The 18,498-nt window shown below is 31.1% G+C and overlaps 2 protein-coding genes and 1 pseudogene across 3 annotated transcripts; 2 read left to right on the forward strand and 1 right to left on the reverse strand.

Annotated features, from left to right (window-relative positions):
• Nucleotides 1-18: 18 nt before the first annotated feature.
• On the reverse strand, nucleotides 19-4,355 carry LOC103864809 (serine carboxypeptidase-like 51). The gene is made up of 13 exons (XM_009142583.3): nucleotides 4,095-4,355; nucleotides 3,895-3,989; nucleotides 3,633-3,740; nucleotides 3,228-3,468; nucleotides 3,091-3,134; nucleotides 2,560-2,627; nucleotides 2,368-2,473; nucleotides 2,050-2,258; nucleotides 1,866-1,935; nucleotides 1,719-1,769; nucleotides 1,516-1,568; nucleotides 1,117-1,252; nucleotides 19-321 (listed from the first exon to the last, which is right to left on the reverse strand). Exons 1-13 carry the CDS (start codon nucleotides 4,315-4,317, stop codon nucleotides 253-255), a joined length of 1,473 nt encoding a protein of 490 aa, XP_009140831.1. The 5' UTR covers nucleotides 4,318-4,355; the 3' UTR covers nucleotides 19-252.
• Nucleotides 4,356-4,594: 239 nt separating this feature from the next.
• On the forward strand, nucleotides 4,595-11,689 carry LOC103864811 (annotated as a pseudogene).
• Nucleotides 11,632-16,753, forward strand: LOC103864812 (uncharacterized protein At3g50808). Of its 2 annotated transcripts, XM_009142587.2 has the most exons (4): nucleotides 11,632-15,434; nucleotides 15,561-15,743; nucleotides 15,827-16,072; nucleotides 16,482-16,753. In XM_009142587.2, the coding sequence occupies exons 2-4, from the start codon at nucleotides 15,570-15,572 to the stop codon at nucleotides 16,635-16,637; spliced, it is 576 nt and encodes a 191-aa protein (XP_009140835.1). In that variant the 5' UTR covers nucleotides 11,632-15,434; nucleotides 15,561-15,569; the 3' UTR covers nucleotides 16,638-16,753. The 2 variants fall into 2 exon arrangements, with proteins under 2 accessions (XP_009140835.1, XP_033145175.1); XM_033289284.1 differs by having other exon boundaries at nucleotides 11,632-15,743.
• Nucleotides 16,754-18,498: the final 1,745 nt, after the last annotated feature.

The raw sequence follows: 18,498 nt of genomic DNA on the forward strand, positions 1-18,498 counted from the left end.
TCCTGTTGACCATAATAATGATAAAACAGTAATCATGATAAATATATCAAAAAGTGTATTTTAAAAATTTTCTAATCATTATTCGAGAAAAAAAACAAATCATTTGTAAGTTTCACTGTTAACTACAGATGAAACATCTTTTGTTTTTAACGTTTTAATGATATTGAAATCAATCAGAATAAAAGGTGTCTCATCTCTTGTGTACTGTCATGTTTGCGATGAGAGGCTGGAAGAAAGACTAGTCAAAAGACTTCAAAGCTGTGGTGATTTAGTTGTATCTCCAACCATTTTTAATGCAACGCATGGTTCATCTACTGGTACCTGTTGCACAATAAAACATTCAAAAACATGTTATTTTACAAATCTTCACTAAAAGCCTTCAATTTCATATGTTGCGTGTCAATGTAAACCGACTTCTTATTTTCAAACTGTTGATGTGAAAGAGAGAAAAAAAATCAGAGAAGTAAAATTTATGAAGGAGATTTACTAAGAAGTAAATTGTTTTATAAATAATTATTTTTATATAAAATAAGATTTATTATTATTTTTTCATGTTAATGTTAAAAGACCTTTAAAAATATGCATTACGTTTTTATAACAGTAGAGATGTTTTTAAGAATTGATATTAGGTAGCTTTTTAAAATTAATTTAGTAATTATCTAAAAAAAATGATCTCTTTTATAAAAAGAAAAAATCACAGAGATCCAGATACTGTCGTGTGAAGTATTAAAGAGATGTCTTTAAAAAGTATTAAAGAGACAGTCGACAGTTTGCTATCTGTTGTAATAAATAATAGAAAAATAAAGAAACTGCAGCAGGAAGATAAAGAAAACATGAGAGACATAACACAAAAGAGACTTGTGCTTTCGTTTAGTAGATGCATCACGTATATGTATCTCTCACGTTATTCAACAATACTCAATAAATACGGATGAAATAAATATAGTTCCCTATTCTCAGTCCACATGCATAATATGTACTGACCAGCTTAGTTTCGCAAGAAATAGTTATGACATATATAACCTACTGGCTACTGTAGTACAGATTCCACAGAATATAAATGTGTTGAATAATCATATATACTTATTAATGAAAAAAATAGAGAAGAGTACGTACAAAATGACCAGCTCCAAGAATCCAATAGAAGTGGAGATTTTTGAATGATTTGGTGAATCCTCTTGTTCTTGTTCTATCATTTTCACAGTATAGAGGCTCTCTTTCTATCTTCTTAAACTCTTGTAGCCCCTCCCACCTTACACATCATCATCATGATCATGTAATAATAAATACCAAACAACCTTTCTTTTTCTATATATAATTAATACCAACAACCTTAGCTGACTTTCAATATTATTCCTTATGTATCATCATTTTCTATCGCTGTTGCTATTAATATTTGTGGAACATAGACAGTCTAATAATTCATCGAGGTTTTTTCCATTTATACAGTTTGGATTTCATTTTCTTAGATTCTTCATTATAGAATGCATAAGATGTCAAATGGATAGGTCTTACTTGAGCTTGCGAACCCATGCTTCAGTTCCACTTGTTGAGCAGATAACATCAAGCTGCGTATAATATAAACCACATGTCATTTTATCTCATTCTTCTATAATATTATTTCAATAAACGAAATGTTCGCGTTGCAAATGAGTTTTTTTTTTATATTTCATATACTTAAAGAGAATATAAAATTTATCGTTGCTGGATGGTCTTACTTGTCCATTATAGATGGTCACATCTATTCCCTTGGCAAGAAGCTCATCGACCTGCCAATATATACATTATTTAATTTATTATTAAAATATCAGATATAACGTTTCAACTACTTAAAATTTATTTTAGATTGATGAAAGAATTATTACGCCTTCGATTGTGGGTCTCATAAAATCAGCTTGCATCGCTGAAAACACATTACCCGAATTGTTCCCCCATCTGTTAAATTTACAAGACAAAACAAATATTAACAAGTTACGCTATACACTAAACAACTAAAATTAACTGTATTAATTAAGTGTTATATTATAAACGGTTAAGAAAGTTGCTTACACGAGGTCTTTAGGAATAATCTTGAGCTTCTTTTTGATAACACCATTCATCAATGTATCAAGGTCACCTTCATCAACGTTATTCGCACTTCTCAAATCATTTAAATATCTCGAATACTTCTTTAATATTCTATTTTCTTTTTTTGTTTCTTCGCTCGTTGTAAGCGAGAGAGGGTCCATGCCAGAATCCAACATAAAATTGTAAAAATCCTACATCAAAACAACCACTTTATCAGTATAAATTCTCACATAAATAATTGTATATATGTAAATAAATGTTATAATTATAAATGAGAAAGATAAAAAGAGTAAGAATTACGACGGAATTGGAGTGGAGGCTAATAATGGATTCGAGTTCCATCCACGTTTCCGTGGCTTCAACGTATTCACCATTCTTGAGTTGTTTTCTAATCTTCTCAGCTAAGCTGCTCCAACAATAGTTATATATGGATTAGGGAGATAATTAATTATGTATTAATTAGGTAAATGAATTTAAATTAATAAGAAAGACCTATTAGAGAGATCCATCCCGTTATAATCAAGTCTTGACACATAGTTGAGAAGAGGTCCCCATGAAAACTGTAACCATCAATTAGTCAACATCATAACCATATCACTTCTACAAACTTTTGTTTTATAATAGAAATATTTTATATATTTAATACTAATACATTTTTAACTACTAATACATTTTTATGGCTTGGCTATCAATATAGACGTTTTAAGTAACAAAAATATCCGAATTATTATAAGTTTTGGAAATTAGTCAGCATAGAATAATTCTAATATGTATATTTATATAAACCTATTGTTTTAGTTTTTATTTTAATGCAATTTTAAACTTATGATATATAAATAAAACTATACATTTACTAAACTATGATTATTCTATAATTTTTGTTTTTGTTTTTGTTTTTAATATGTATGAAAAATCTATGTAGTTTTTTGCTTGTAACAAACAGAAATCTATGCAAAACTTTTAAAAGAATGTAGTTTTGCTTGTAACAAACATCAAGCTAGAAGAAACATTGGTGAAACTCACCACAAAGTCTTCAGGGGATATCCAACTATCTCCCAAAACCACTCCTATTCACGCACAAGATAATGAATCATTTATAGTTCCCTACATTATTAGTTTCACTTTCTCAAAAGAAAAATAGAAGAAAAAGCATCTCTTACCTCCAAGATGAAGCTTCAGTTTGCCAGATTGAACCGCGTTGATAACGGCTAAACCGAGCTTAACCGCGATTTTACCTCCATAAGATTCAGCAACAATGTATAGAGGGCTATGGTTCAGAATCTGATTTTTGTTGAAGAGTTGTTGCAAGAGTGTGGTCAAGTCCTTGGCTGCTTCTTCATCACTTTTCACATACAATTCCTTCTCTTCTACGAAACTGTACCCTGCCCCAACTGGACTATCCTTTTCCCCATTTTTTGTATTCATCAATAAAAAAGAATAATATTAAAACTCAACGTATCCGAGTCTTAAAGACTCATCAAACTAGATACTACGCAACCTCATAAATTATATATTACTTTATATAAAAAAATACTGTAAGAAAATAATAAAGTAGAAAATAATACCACAAATAACAGATCAGCTTTCTTCAACCAAGTAGAATTTCTGGGCTTGAGAAATGTATCTAATGGACCAACCTCTTGAAAGTTCCCTATTCCAACTCCTGAAGCTCCCTGTTTCACCGAATCAAATAATTTTATTTTAACAATGATCAAAATATTCCAAAGACAAAAAACAAATGTATAAAAGACGAATGAGATAAGAACAACATGTTAAATAAAAGTAGATACAACCACACATACACAAACATATACATAGAAAACTTACAGGTCCACCTTGGAGCCAGAGGATAATAGGCCATGGCTTAGAAGGATCTTCAACTCTATATGGACTTTTGTAATGCCACCAAAACATGTGTGCTTCTATATTTTTCGATTTTGATTTTGGAAAAAAAAACCATTTAGTTACATATAACCAACAATACACATTATTAACTGCTTGAAATTGGAATGAGATAAATATCGTACTTGGTCTAACTTCGACGTATCCCCAAGCTTCGGATCCATCAGAGTTGCTTCTAACAGCTTTGATTTCTCCAATGGTACATGACACAATGAGACACAGAATCACCATTTGTGCAACTGATCTCTTCATTTTAGATGACTGTTTGTGGATCAATTTTTCTATCTTGTCTTGATTGTAAAGATAGAGAGAGAAAAATAGTTGAAATACAGAGAGAGATGGGGACATATATTTCAGAATGTCATGGCACACTAAGTCAATGCTATTGGTTCACCTTATATGGCATATATATATACATATACAAAACAATAGATTTAAGAGATATAGACAGTTACCAAGATTTTTTTCTTTATAATCATTAACCAGAAATATTAAATGATTATTAACACATTTCTTTTATGAAATATATTTTCTAATGAAAAAATATTTTTTAGAATTATATTTCAAATATAGATGAAAAATGGTTAGTCAAAAATATTTAATTCAAACTTAGAGCTATTGGCTCAAAAACTAGCACTTATAAACTAAAAATATTTTATATAACATGGCGATCATATATATAGTCCACTGGTTTGTAATAGGCAAACTCCAATGGAAAACCAAAACATCAAATTTGATGTAATTTTATCATAAATGGAACACTAAAAATTACACAATCTGACCAAATTTATTATAATACTATTCATCACACCAAATATTTAATTTACATATTCTATTGTGTTTCATTTAATAATATAGTTATTATTATTAATTAGTTCAAATTTATAACTAAACATAAATATATTGTATTATTTGTATTTTTAAATTATTTTTAAAAAATTAAAATATCTTTTTATTTTATTTTTATTAACATTATATTGTAAACAAAATAAAACATCATAGAGCTTTTATATTTTATTTTTAATAGTATAAAATTTTATTTAGTATTTTATAAAATAAAGAAACTAATAATATAAGCTGGACAATATTAAAATGACATTAAACTTGAAATACATTTGTTATGTGTTTTTCATAATTAATAGTTTGTAATTTTTAATATATTATTTTATACAAAATAAATACATGAACAATATTATATTGTTAAACGAAAAATATAAAATTAAAAAAATTATTAAAAAACTACATAAATTTAACAAACGTAATAATTAAGTGTGATAAAATAATTATTTATCAATTATAAATAATAAAAATAAAAATATTATTAAAACTGAAAATACTAAAAAATTTATAATATTACTTCTGTGTAATATTTGATGCTATGGTTGGAAATGACAAAAAAATATGACACCAAAACACTAAACTTGATGTAATTTCAACACCAAATTTAGTGTCATGGTTGGAGATATCATAGTTGCTAGGTCACCATCTCATAAACTTTATAGTACATGTTGTTGACAATATATTTTTGCTATAAAATTTAGTTATGAAATAATAGATGGACTAAAAGTAGTTGGAAAATAAATCTGAAAATTGATAAATAAAATAAGTTAGAAATTATTGTGATTAACATGTTTATTTCTTTTTTGGGTCTAAATTTTTAAATAATAATAATAATATAATAATAATAACATATTCTTGTCGACAAAAAAAAGAAGTCGACGAAAAAGTAACTTATCCATAATCATCATGTTGTGCTTGTTCATTTAGGTTTTGGGCTTGTTTAAATTACAGTATTTTTTTCTTCTAAGTGTAAAATACTACCTTTAGTAAAAGATAAGCCCCGAAATATCGGAGCTCGAGGATGTAAGACTTTCAAAAGCCAAGTGGTGTTTAGGTTGATCATGGCCTCATAGTTTGCAGCTAAATCCGGTGGTGTAAGAAGAGAGTGACTATTACCACTCCGTCTTTAACTTCAAAATCACTCGGATACAAAATCTTTTAGAAAAGTAAATGTAGTAAATTGAAAACCAAGACATTATAAATAAGCGATCAATAGTTCAAAATTAGAGATGGCAAAATTTGAACCTGCCTGCGGGTCCAGCCCGTTTGGACCTATTGCGGGGCGGGATTGGTTACTAAGATCCAGGCCCGAATTTTTTGCGGCTTCGCGGGATGAGCTTGTGCGGGATTGGGCCATAAGCGGGATGGGTTCAGTGTATCCCGCGGGACCCGCGTGGATCCGCAAAGACTGGTCTCTATCTCCATCATCGTATGATCATCGTACGTCTCTGACATAGACTCTTTGTATTCATCATCCGTACCAGACTGGTCTCTTCTCCTGAAGAGGAAAGACATCAAACCTATAAAAAACGGATACATCCTTGCTTCTTATTTGTCCATCTTTATTCGTCTCACCTTTGGTGTTGTTTCTTTCATCCCTGCTCAAGATGCAGGAGGACTCTTCTCTTCTTGATCCTCCGCAGAATCGTTTCAGTGACACATTACGTCAAGCTATGCGAACAAGAATGTAACAATCTTCTTTTTTTTCTCCTTTTGTTTCTTTTTATTATTTTTTCACTGTATTGACAATATCTCAATTTCTCCAGTAATCTACTCTATTAAAATAGAGTCCTAAATTTATCTACCATAAAAGTTTTCATTTAAGTTTTAGCATGTTTGAAGTTTGTTAGGAAGCTACTTAATTTATGGACCATAACAAGTTAACTACTTTATTATTATTAGATATATCACACGCATTTATCTCCTATTAAACCGACTACATCTATTAACCCAACATCTACTCTATTAAATGTAAACCAATATAACCATATGATTTAGTTTAAATCGTGAATCGTGAACCCAACATCTCCTCTATTAAATGTAAACCAATATAACCATAGGATTTAATTTAAATCATGAACCAGTGTTATATACAATTACAATAAACCAACTATGTACTCTATCTACTCTATTAAAATAGAGTCCTATTTTTTATCTACCATACACAAGTTTATGTCAAACCATTCATTAGAAATTTAATTAAGCATCCTAAAATTACTTATATATAATATTCTTTTAACAAAAAAATATACATCTAAACAATAACATTTCTAAGAAAAGATAAATATATTATCATTAGGTAATTATCATTTGACTGTTTATAATATTTAATATAGATTATATTTTATATATTTCAGTAACTAATTTGAAATTAAATAGTATAGCCTAATTCTTTTTAAATTATCAAATTAAATTTTTAGATAAAACAAAATAAATGATTGGTACAATATCATCAAACAAATTTCAACAAATAAAAATTTTTAAAATAAAAATTATAAAACTAAAATTGATATTAAATTGATGTAGCGTCATCCTACTTCTTCTTGGCTTTGGTTTTGCTTTATTTCCTTTTCTTAAGAGTTTACTTATTTTTATCGTATTGTTAACAAGAATAAGAAACCTATAATCCTTATTCTTTAGGGCTTTTGCTTATTGTTTGCTATACATATCGTTGCCTGAGGTGTTGTAAAAGACATGACTTATTTGATTAATATACAGAGCTTTTAAGAACTCTAAACCTTGTTCTTGGATAGAGTCTCGACTCTCAACGATCTCAAGAAGGCAATTATTTTAGGTATTCTCAAAATCAATAGATTACTTGCGCTATATATAGTTTGTGCTACATCAGTTGGTATCAGAGCTGCGTTCCTTTGATTTTTTAATCGAAGAACGATTCTGGAATCATGTTGAAGGGGAACATTTATTTTTTCGCAAAAGAAAACTTGTTTTCTGAAAGCGAAGAAACGGTTTACGTACATATTGTTGGTGATCCAATTTTTGATATCTTCATCATGTATCACGTCAACAAAATGGTTTCAACATTGGATATGAGTAGTGTCATGCGCAACATATTATGCTTTTAATAAATAGCGTAACTGAATTCAATCGGCCTACCATATATAATTATTTGATAAAGCGATGTAATTTAGCCATTTGGGGTATTGACGTAAGGTAGATGCAACCACTCCACACTGTTTGGCTACATTATTGTCACTTTCTCGAGCTAAAAACAGAAAAAATAAAATAAAGTTTTCAAAAAGAACATCTGAATATTCAGGCAATTTAGTATCTATACTCAGACGTACAGTAGCTGCTCTGATACCAAGCATTAGAAGCTTCAGCTTCTGGCCCAGAATAATATCAGTTTTTATTTGGCCTTTATTTTTCAAAAAGCCTTAATAGCCTGGTGGTAAGAGTAGCATAGTTGGTGTCTGTGAAGTAATGAGTTTGAGAGTACTACTCTACAAATCACCTTGAATATTTTAAACATATTTATTATCAGCCCATAATTTTATTTGGGCTTCTGGTCCTAATACTTACCGGACCGGCACTGCAGACATATATGGCCAACTTATTTTTTTTTTCTTTTTTTGCTTAACATTTGGAGCATTGAAAAATTGAATGCGGCAAGAGCTTATATTACAATGATTGAAATATAAAGCTGACTGGATTTTGAGGCCCAGGATGGGACCATTTATAAAAGATGTCTTATGGCCAACTTAACTTTCATGCCAGAAGATATGCACACAAAACATAAAAGTTCTTTAATTTCAGTTGTATGTTATAAATATCATAGAAATGTCATCATTCCCATCATATTTGATGGATTAACATCTAAAAATCCATAGAAGAAACTGATGATTTTTGGAGATTCCAAGCGACTGTTCTGTCTGAGGCGGAGCATGATTTACCAACTAATGTTTGGAAAACAGTGTAATCATCATCGGTTAGCCACAAAACATATCTGGATATTGATATATGAACAGAATTGTTCTTGGAAATAAAACTTGTGCTGTAATTTTTGGATTCCCAAAGTAATTTTCGGAAGCATTTGAAATTTCTTTACTAACTGTGCAATAATGAAATTCGCAATCTGTGTCTTGTTTTTAACTTTCTTTGTAATATGGAGGGGCGGATCTATTTGTATCGAGGATGGGGCATGTGCTCCATACTAAGTTTATAATGATAATTTGGAACATGTAAATCTAGCATATTTGGAATTAAGTTAATGTTGTCACACACTTTCACGTTAGACCATACTTTTCTCTCACTTTTTATTTAATTTGTTTTGTATTGATTAAATCTAGCTGGAAAGAGTATTTAATTAGTTAAATATTTATTTTATTTTTGTATTAAAATTATAAAAATATTTTAAATAAATTATATATAAATATATTGTGCTTCATATAAGATATTTTTCTACGTTCGCCTCTGTAATATAGTAAATGTATCTCTCAAATAAACACATCCATCTATACTGGATTAAATCACCTAAAACAGCTTCGTCTATTAATTATACTGTCAGATGTTCCATAATCAAAGAACGAATAGTAACATGGCATCATGGGACTGGATAATATAATGCAAAATTGTCCCCGCGTTTCATTGTCTCCCAGTTTCTTTAGATACAAATACATGAATATAATGACTAGTGTTATTCTTCTGTACAAATAAAAATCAACTCGTTTCTCTCGCATGAATATATTTTGAATATATTTTTGCCAGCAAGATGATCCTATCAAATTATTCAAACGATTTCCCAAGCATTGACTTGTGTAATTATTTTATAAAAATAAAATCAACACGTCCTTCTCTCATTAGATATACTTTCTTTATAAACAAGTTGAGTGAGTTTATTTATAATATGTTGCTCTACATATAAAACCCTGACTTGAGGGGCATCAAGAGCTTTAAACCAAACATGAATCAAAACTCCGAGCTGAAGGCTCTAGAGAAATTGAGCTCAAATGCGAAGCAAATACAAGAAGATATGCTGGAAGAGATACTCAGAAGTAGCGCAAACACAGAGTATCTTAGACGCTTTCTCCATGGGAGTTCTGATAAAGAGCTTTTCAAGAAGAACGTACCGGTGGTTACCTATGAAGATGTTAAGCCTTATATGGAACGTGTGGCCAATGGAGAACCCTCAAATGTCATTTCGGGCGAACCTATCACTCAGTTCTTCATAAGGTATACACGTTGTAAACCTACAAGCAAATTACGAACATTAGTTTTTTATTACTTTATGATACAAATAGTTCTTAAACAATAGAAAAACATTGACATTTGTGACTTTTTGGTGTGTAGTTCTGGAACTTCCGGAGGAAAACAAAAGATCTACGCTTTGAACAATAAGTACTTTCAGAAGAGGATATTTATCGAAAATCTACGCAACTCTTTCACATAAAATAATTCTTCATTTAATTTGTTCATTCCATCCCAAGGAATCATAATGAGCTTTTTTTTCGGATTTATAGGCATATCAAAGGCGTCGAGGATGGAAAGGTGATGACGTTTCTTAACACTAGAGCAATATCCAGAACTCCCTCGGGTCTGACTGTTGCTCCTGTGATTACAAGCTTCCTAATGAGCAATTATTTTAAGAACTGGTCATCCAAACGTTACACCAGTCCCGACCAAGTTCTATTATGTTGTGACAACAAACAAAGTACTTACTGTCATTTTCTTTGTTCTCTTGTCCAGAGAGAGGAGGTTGTGAGTATTTTTGTTCCATTTGCTTGTTCGTTAATCGACGCAATCAAATTTCTTGAAACTCACTGGAAAGAGTTGTGTAATGATATTCGATCTGGTCACGTTAGCGAGTGGATCACCGACCTTGGTTGCAGAGACTCTGTCTCCAACATACTTGGAGTACCAAATGCTGAGCTGGCAGATAAGATTGAACGTGAATGCTGTCAGACATCATGGGAAGGTATCATCGCACGTCTTTGGCCTAACATCAAATTCATTCAAAGCGTAGTTACTGGACAGATGAGTCAATGCATTCCAATATTGGAGTTCTACTCCAGCAAATTGCCTCTCGTCTCCTTGAATTATTCTGCTTCTGAAACGTTGTTTGGGGTCAATGTGAATCCCCTGTGCAAACCACAAGACGTTTCCTATACATGTGTGCCCAACACGTCCTACTTTGAGTTCCTTCCTGTTGATGAAGGAAACAATGCTCAAGTAGTTGATCTCGTGGACGTCAAGTTAGGGCACTTATATGACCCCGTGGTCACAAATCACTTTGATGATATAAATGCTTTAATAATATCATCTCTCAGCTATTATTATCAAACACTAATAATTTTCAGTTATTATTGTTTCTAGGGTTATACAGATATAGAATGGGAGATATTCTACAGGTGACTGGATTTTACAATAAAACACCTCAGTTTAGATTTGTACGCAGAAAAGATACGGTTATAAGCGTCCATATAGAGAAAACAACTGAAGAAGACATAGTAAATGCGGTAAATCGTGTGACAACCGTTCTTGAGTCTGCAGGTTTAATGTTGATGGGGTTCACATGCAAATCTGATATGTCCACTTTCCCGGGTCATTATGTTTTTTACTGGGAGTTTAAAGCCAAAAAAATTGATTGCATTGTTAAGCTTGATAACAATGTAATGGTGAAGTGTTGCTGTGTGATGGAGGAATCATTTAATGCTCTTTATAGAAGACATAGGAGAAAGTATGGGACCATTGGACCTCTAGAGATAAGGGTGATGCAGCAAGGAACGTTTGATTCTCTCATGGAATATTTCATCTCCCAGGGTGCTTTTGCGCATCAGTACAAAACACCCTTATGCAAGGTTTAGCAATTATTGAAGACAGAGTTATTGCTCAGTTTTTCAGTGACAAATCCCCTCCTCGCTGATCAGATATGGTATATTTGGATCACGATGGTCCACAACACAGTTCTGCCACAACATAATCAGGCCATATGAATCCCTTCCCTATTCAGTGAGATTGTTTTCATTCTTGGTTTATGTTATGTGGAGTAATTTTGGTTTTGCGTGCAAGTATGTGTGATTTGCTTATTATGTTGTAATTTTCAATCGTTTGGTTGTTAAACTAATGAAGCATATTAACGAGAAAACATACTTAACCGGGTTTCATGGCATGGTGGTAAAGGAACCTTGGCTGAGGTGCCCGCCATCACGAGTTCGAACACGGCCACAGCGGATTTAACATGGTTTCCGTTTGGCCTTCAGGACCTTCCTCGCCAGTTCCGGTTGGACGCGGTGGGATAGTCGGACTAAGTGAGAGGTCCGGATACCTGGATTATCAAAAAAAAAGACATACTTTAAAATGAATAGTAAAGTAGCCTTAGCGGGAAACTGGTTGTTTTTTCCTAAAAGAAAAAACTTATGAAACAGGTTGTTCTTCAGCTGTCTTGTCTTGTACAAAGGTGTTGGTTAAAAATTTGTGGTTAGTAACCCGAATGGGTGTGAACTATTTACTTGGATAATGATTGAATCGCGTACGAGGTCACTTTCCTTAAAGAATATTTCGACCCTATTTCAAACCCTTGGATTACACGAAATCCCTATGTAAGATAAGACAATCAAAGTCTCATTCTTGTTTTAGGCTAAGATACAAGGATAACAAATAGAGTTTTAATGCTTATATGTGTTTCTTCAAAGATCTTTGATGATCATTGAACAATGAATCTCTTTCTCTATCGACTAACTAGTTTCAGATTTTCATGTGATTCAAGTTATGAAGTTATGATTTGCCAATGCACTCAACTCCTTATATAAAGTACTATAGGTTGGTTAAAAATTTGTGGTAATTAGTAATCCGAATGGGTGTGAACTATTTACTTGGATAATGATTGAATCATATCGCGCACGAGGTCACTTTCTTTAAAGAGTATTTCGACCATATTCCAAGCTCTTGAGTTACACGAAATCCCTTTGTAGGATAAGACACACAAAGTTTCATTCTTGTTCTAGACTAAGATACAAGAATAACAAATAGAGTTTTAATGCTTATATGTGTTTTTTCAAAGATCTTTGATAATCATTGAACAATGAATCTCTTTCTCTATCGACTAATTAGTTTCAGATTTTCATGTGATTCAAGTTAGGAAGATATGATTTGCCAATGCACTCAACTCCTTATATAAAGTACTATAGGTTGCAATGGTTAGTGTCAACAATTGCAATGGTTAGCACCAATATTTTCAATATTTAACAAAGAGTTACAATCATTAATACCAATAGTTGCATTGGTTAGCCAAAAGTCACAATGGTTCATCGCCAAAGGCTTTAATCATCTACGGTTGCAATGATTTGTCACCAAAAGTTGCAATAGTTTGTCACCAAAAGTTGCAACGGTACATCACTAATAGTTATATTCACAAACAGTTGCATGTGTTCATCTAAACAATTATAATGCTTCACTTTAATAGTTCTTTGATGATCATTGAACAATGCTTATATGTGTTTCTTCAAAGATCTTTGATGATCATTGAACAATGAATCTCTTTCTCTATCGACTAACTAGTTTCAGATTTTCATGTGATTCAAGTTATGAAGTTATGATTTGCCAATGCACTCAACTCCTTATATAAAGTACTATAGGTTGGTTAAAAATTTGTGGTAATTAGTAATCCGAATGGGTGTGAACTATTTACTTGGATAATGATTGAATCATATCGCGCACGAGGTCACTTTCTTTAAAGAGTATTTCGACCATATTCCAAGCTCTTGAGTTACACGAAATCCCTTTGTAGGATAAGACACACAAAGTTTCATTCTTGTTCTAGACTAAGATACAAGAATAACAAATAGAGTTTTAATGCTTATATGTGTTTTTTCAAAGATCTTTGATAATCATTGAACAATGAATCTCTTTCTCTATCGACTAATTAGTTTCAGATTTTCATGTGATTCAAGTTAGGAAGATATGATTTGCCAATGCACTCAACTCCTTATATAAAGTACTATAGGTTGCAATGGTTAGTGTCAACAATTGCAATGGTTAGCACCAATATTTTCAATATTTAACAAAGAGTTACAATCATTAATACCAATAGTTGCATTGGTTAGCCAAAAGTCACAATGGTTCATCGCCAAAGGCTTTAATCATCTACGGTTGCAATGATTTGTCACCAAAAGTTGCAATAGTTTGTCACCAAAAGTTGCAACGGTACATCACTAATAGTTATATTCACAAACAGTTGCATGTGTTCATCTAAACAATTATAATGCTTCACTTTAATAGTTCTTTGATGATCATTGAACAATGCTTATATGTGTTTCTTCAAAGATCTTTGATGATCATTGAACAATGAATCTCTTTCTCTATCGACTAACTAGTTTCAGATTTTCATGTGATTCAAGTTATGAAGTTATGATTTGCCAATGCACTCAACTCCTTATATAAAGTACTATAGGTTGGTTAAAAATTTGTGGTAATTAGTAATCCGAATGGGTGTGAACTATTTACTTGGATAATGATTGAATCATATCGCGCACGAGGTCACTTTCTTTAAAGAGTATTTCGACCATATTCCAAGCTCTTGAGTTACACGAAATCCCTTTGTAGGATAAGACACACAAAGTTTCATTCTTGTTCTAGACTAAGATACAAGAATAACAAATAGAGTTTTAATGCTTATATGTGTTTTTTCAAAGATCTTTGATAATCATTGAACAATGAATCTCTTTCTCTATCGACTAATTAGTTTCAGATTTTCATGTGATTCAAGTTAGGAAGATATGATTTGCCAATGCACTCAACTCCTTATATAAAGTACTATAGGTTGCAATGGTTAGTGTCAACAATTGCAATGGTTAGCACCAATATTTTCAATATTTAACAAAGAGTTACAATCATTAATACCAATAGTTGCATTGGTTAGCCAAAAGTCACAATGGTTCATCGCCAAAGGCTTTAATCATCTACGGTTGCAATGATTTGTCACCAAAAGTTGCAATAGTTTGTCACCAAAAGTTGCAACGGTACATCACTAATAGTTATATTCACAAACAGTTGCATGTGTTCATCTAAACAATTATAATGCTTCACTTTAATAGTTGCAATTATTCACTTGAATATCCAACAAAGGTGTTCTGTCTCCTGCAAGGGCAAGCAAAGTGATTAAGCAAACTGATGGACTACGGGGTCTATTCAAAAATTACGTTTAGAGTTTAATTTAAAGTTTAAGGAAGAAATGAATGAGTATTTGTATGAGATTTAAAGATGGAAAAGAGGTTAGGTTCGGTTAGATTTTTGAATCTGGATATTTTCCCAGCCCTTCTAAGCATGTCATCAAACTCATTTCACAATGTCTCCATCCAACATTTTGAAATCAACCTTAACCTAATATATCGTTGTCTACAGCCTTTATCTCCTTTCCCCCGAAAAAACTATTCCTTTTAAATATAAAAATAAATAATAGAAAAGATACAGAATATCTACCACGCCTAAATAAGAATAAATAAAATAAAATCTTCATTTACCAACAAAAAAGCAAAAAAATAATATTTTTCTCTATTAGCCTTAAAATCTGATTTCCTACTCTCTTTCTCTCTAGAATTAAACAATTTAACATCTCTTTCTCTCTCTCTCTTCTCGCACTCTTCTCTGGTCTCCTGATCGTCTTCACAAAGGTAATTCAAATGGCAAGACTAATCAATGCTCTTCGTTAGTTATTACATTGCTCATAAAATGTTCTCTCAATCTTCCCATTTTTCATATGTTACATTGCTTTTTTTACGAAAAAAATAAATAAATAGGAGAGATAAATGGAGGAGCCGAAATGGTTGGAAGGTCTCTTAAGAACAAAGTTCTTCAACATTTGCCCTCGTCACCGCGAGACATCGCGCAATGAATGCAACATGTTCTGTCTCTCTTGTCAAAACGCTCCGTTTTGTATCTACTGCCGCTCCTCCCTCCACATTGATCATCCCATCCTTCAGGTTTCACCACATTACATATATTCACTCTTCACCATTGGCTAACTTCAATCCTTCTAACATTAACTTTACGATGAATTATACAGATAAGAAGATCGTCGTATCATGATGTGGTTAGAGTATCGGAGATAGAGAAGGTATTGGACATAAGAGAAGTGCAGACTTATGTCATTAATAGCGCGAGGGTTCTCTTCATAAACGAGAGACCTCAGCCTAAGAATTCCTCTCATGGCGCCGCGTCCTCCACCACAACCAAAACCATTTCCTACTTCTGCGAGACTTGTTGCAGAACGCTTCTTGATCCCTTTCGCTTCTGTTCCTTGGGTTGCAAGGTATGTCACCTACACTTTTATTCTACATGAGCATTTTTTTAATCACCGGCCTGGTAAATCGTGGACAAAAACAACTATCAATGGTCACATCTATTGTGTATAGAAAACCCGGATGAATAATTATCAATAAAGATTCAACCAATGTAATGGATACTCTTCAGTTATAGCACAATTTTGGATAATCTAATCTTTTGAAATATATTTTTCGTCAAAATGAGCTATGATATAACGTTTAATTAATTGTATGGTAAATTGATGGGCTATATTAGAATTTCAAGCATATATAGTCAAATAAAAATGTCTACACGTAGTTATTTATATGTATATATATGTTACTTTATTTTTGTTTATGTATATACTACATTTTGAATAAGGAATATATAAAATGTGATCTCATAAGAAATGTCAGGTTGAAGGAATGAGGAAGAATAAGGAAGATGAAGAAGAGAGATTGCGTAAAGAAAGACAACAAGAAACGCACAAAGGCACGCATCCTCCAACTCATAGGACCTCAAATTCTAGGCGACGAAAAGGCATTCCTCATAGAGCTCCTTTTGCCTCCTAATTTAATCAATATTTTTTAAGAAAAAAAAAAACATTACTTTAGTTTACTCCCTCCGTTTCAATACAGATGATGTTTTAGAAAGATTATTTTGTTTGAATTTACATGAAGTTTTGAGATTTTAAGTTTAGCTTTAATTTTATTGGAAACTGTTCAACCAATTAGATTTTACAGTCTTTTTATAATTGGTTAACTAATTTTAAAATTATATCTTTAAAATATTTTTTTTAGAAAAATGTAGTTTTCTTAATCTTTGTGCACTAAAGCAAAACATCAAATATTATGAAACAGATGAAGTATTTAATATGCGTATTGGGTGAGTGTTTATATATTCTCTATTTGTACAATGTCCAGCTCACTTCTCACAATCATCTCACATGGAAACAGCAATTTGTATAGAACAAAATCGTAAATTCACCTTTGTGTGAACATTTTTCTTTTAATACCTTTTTGTGCACTCCATATTTCATTTTAAAGCATTTTATACAAAATTTGGTAAAGGAAGGAAAACCATGAAAATTAGGTAAGACGACTTAGCTATAGACGATATGTCGGTGGAGATATCTGTACATTTATATTCTTGTAATGATAATCAAATTATTAATCTATGTGGTGGTTTGAAGTTACCTGTCACTAGACGGCTAGCTACTGAATATTTTACTCAAGCCTGAAATTTTGTTGAGTTACTATGTACTCTCTCTTTTTTGTCATTTTAAGAGGTCTTTATAGTTTTTGCACAAACATTAAAAAAATATAAAGTTTTATGTAATTTGTTTTGGTTACATAAAATAACATTAAATAAAACTAATTCAATCAATAAAAAAATATGCAGTATTTTATAATTGGTCAAAAATTTAAAATAACATTAAATTCCATTTAGAATTGTGAAAACATCGCTTATTTTGAAACAAAATCAAAATCCTTAAACATACGGAGACGGAGGGAGTATATGTTTAATATAAGAGTTAGTATTTGTGGGGTTTAGGGCTCAATAATTGTGTATTTAAATATTTGTTTTTAAAAGAAAATATTTAAATATTTGTTGGAGGGACATGAATGTGTACATGTTTTGTATAGACACATGAAATGTTTCTCTGCTTGTTTTCGAACTTTAATGTTTAAGCTGATATATGATTGACATAGTTTGTTGTAGGCGTTAGGTATTCGAAAGGTAGAGAGTTACTTGAAAAAGAAATCAAACCTTTACTTATTTAGATGATATTTTTTCTTCTCCACTATAACAATCCTCTATATATTAATTGAGTATCATTTTAAAAGTTGTAATTTTAAGTTTGTATTAATTAAAAAGAGACTCTGTTTAGATGTCATTTAATTAGGATGTCAATTTAACTTACGTGTCGGCTTAAGAATTAATTAAAAAAATATTGAATCAAATCCAATTATTAGGAAACATTATATTAATCTAAAATATAAGAATCATGTATTTTTTCTTTAATAAAAGCTACGAAAGTACCTAATATGATTAACATATATATATATAACAATTAATGATTATGAATAATAAAGATTTGAAAATAATTTTTGCATCCTTCTTAATTTTTGTTTAATTTTATATTATTAAAAAAATAAACAATCACATTAACCATATAATAAAAAATAGATTTTTTTCTTATAGGTTATATTTTGAATTTTTTAAAATGACTTTAAATTACAAAATGAGGTAACCTTATATGTTATACTTAATTTTTTTAAACGACTTTAAATTACAAAAATGAGGAAACCTTATAAGTTATATTTTTTTTATATGTTATATTTTGAATTTTTTAAATGACTTTAAATTACAAAAATATAAGTTTTTCTTAATCATACGACTAAAAACATTAAAATGACATGTATCAATTCG

This window comes from Brassica rapa, chromosome A04, assembly GCF_000309985.2.
Source record: "Brassica rapa cultivar Chiifu-401-42 chromosome A04, CAAS_Brap_v3.01, whole genome shotgun sequence".
In the NCBI taxonomy this organism is placed as follows: domain Eukaryota; kingdom Viridiplantae; phylum Streptophyta; class Magnoliopsida; order Brassicales; family Brassicaceae; genus Brassica; species Brassica rapa.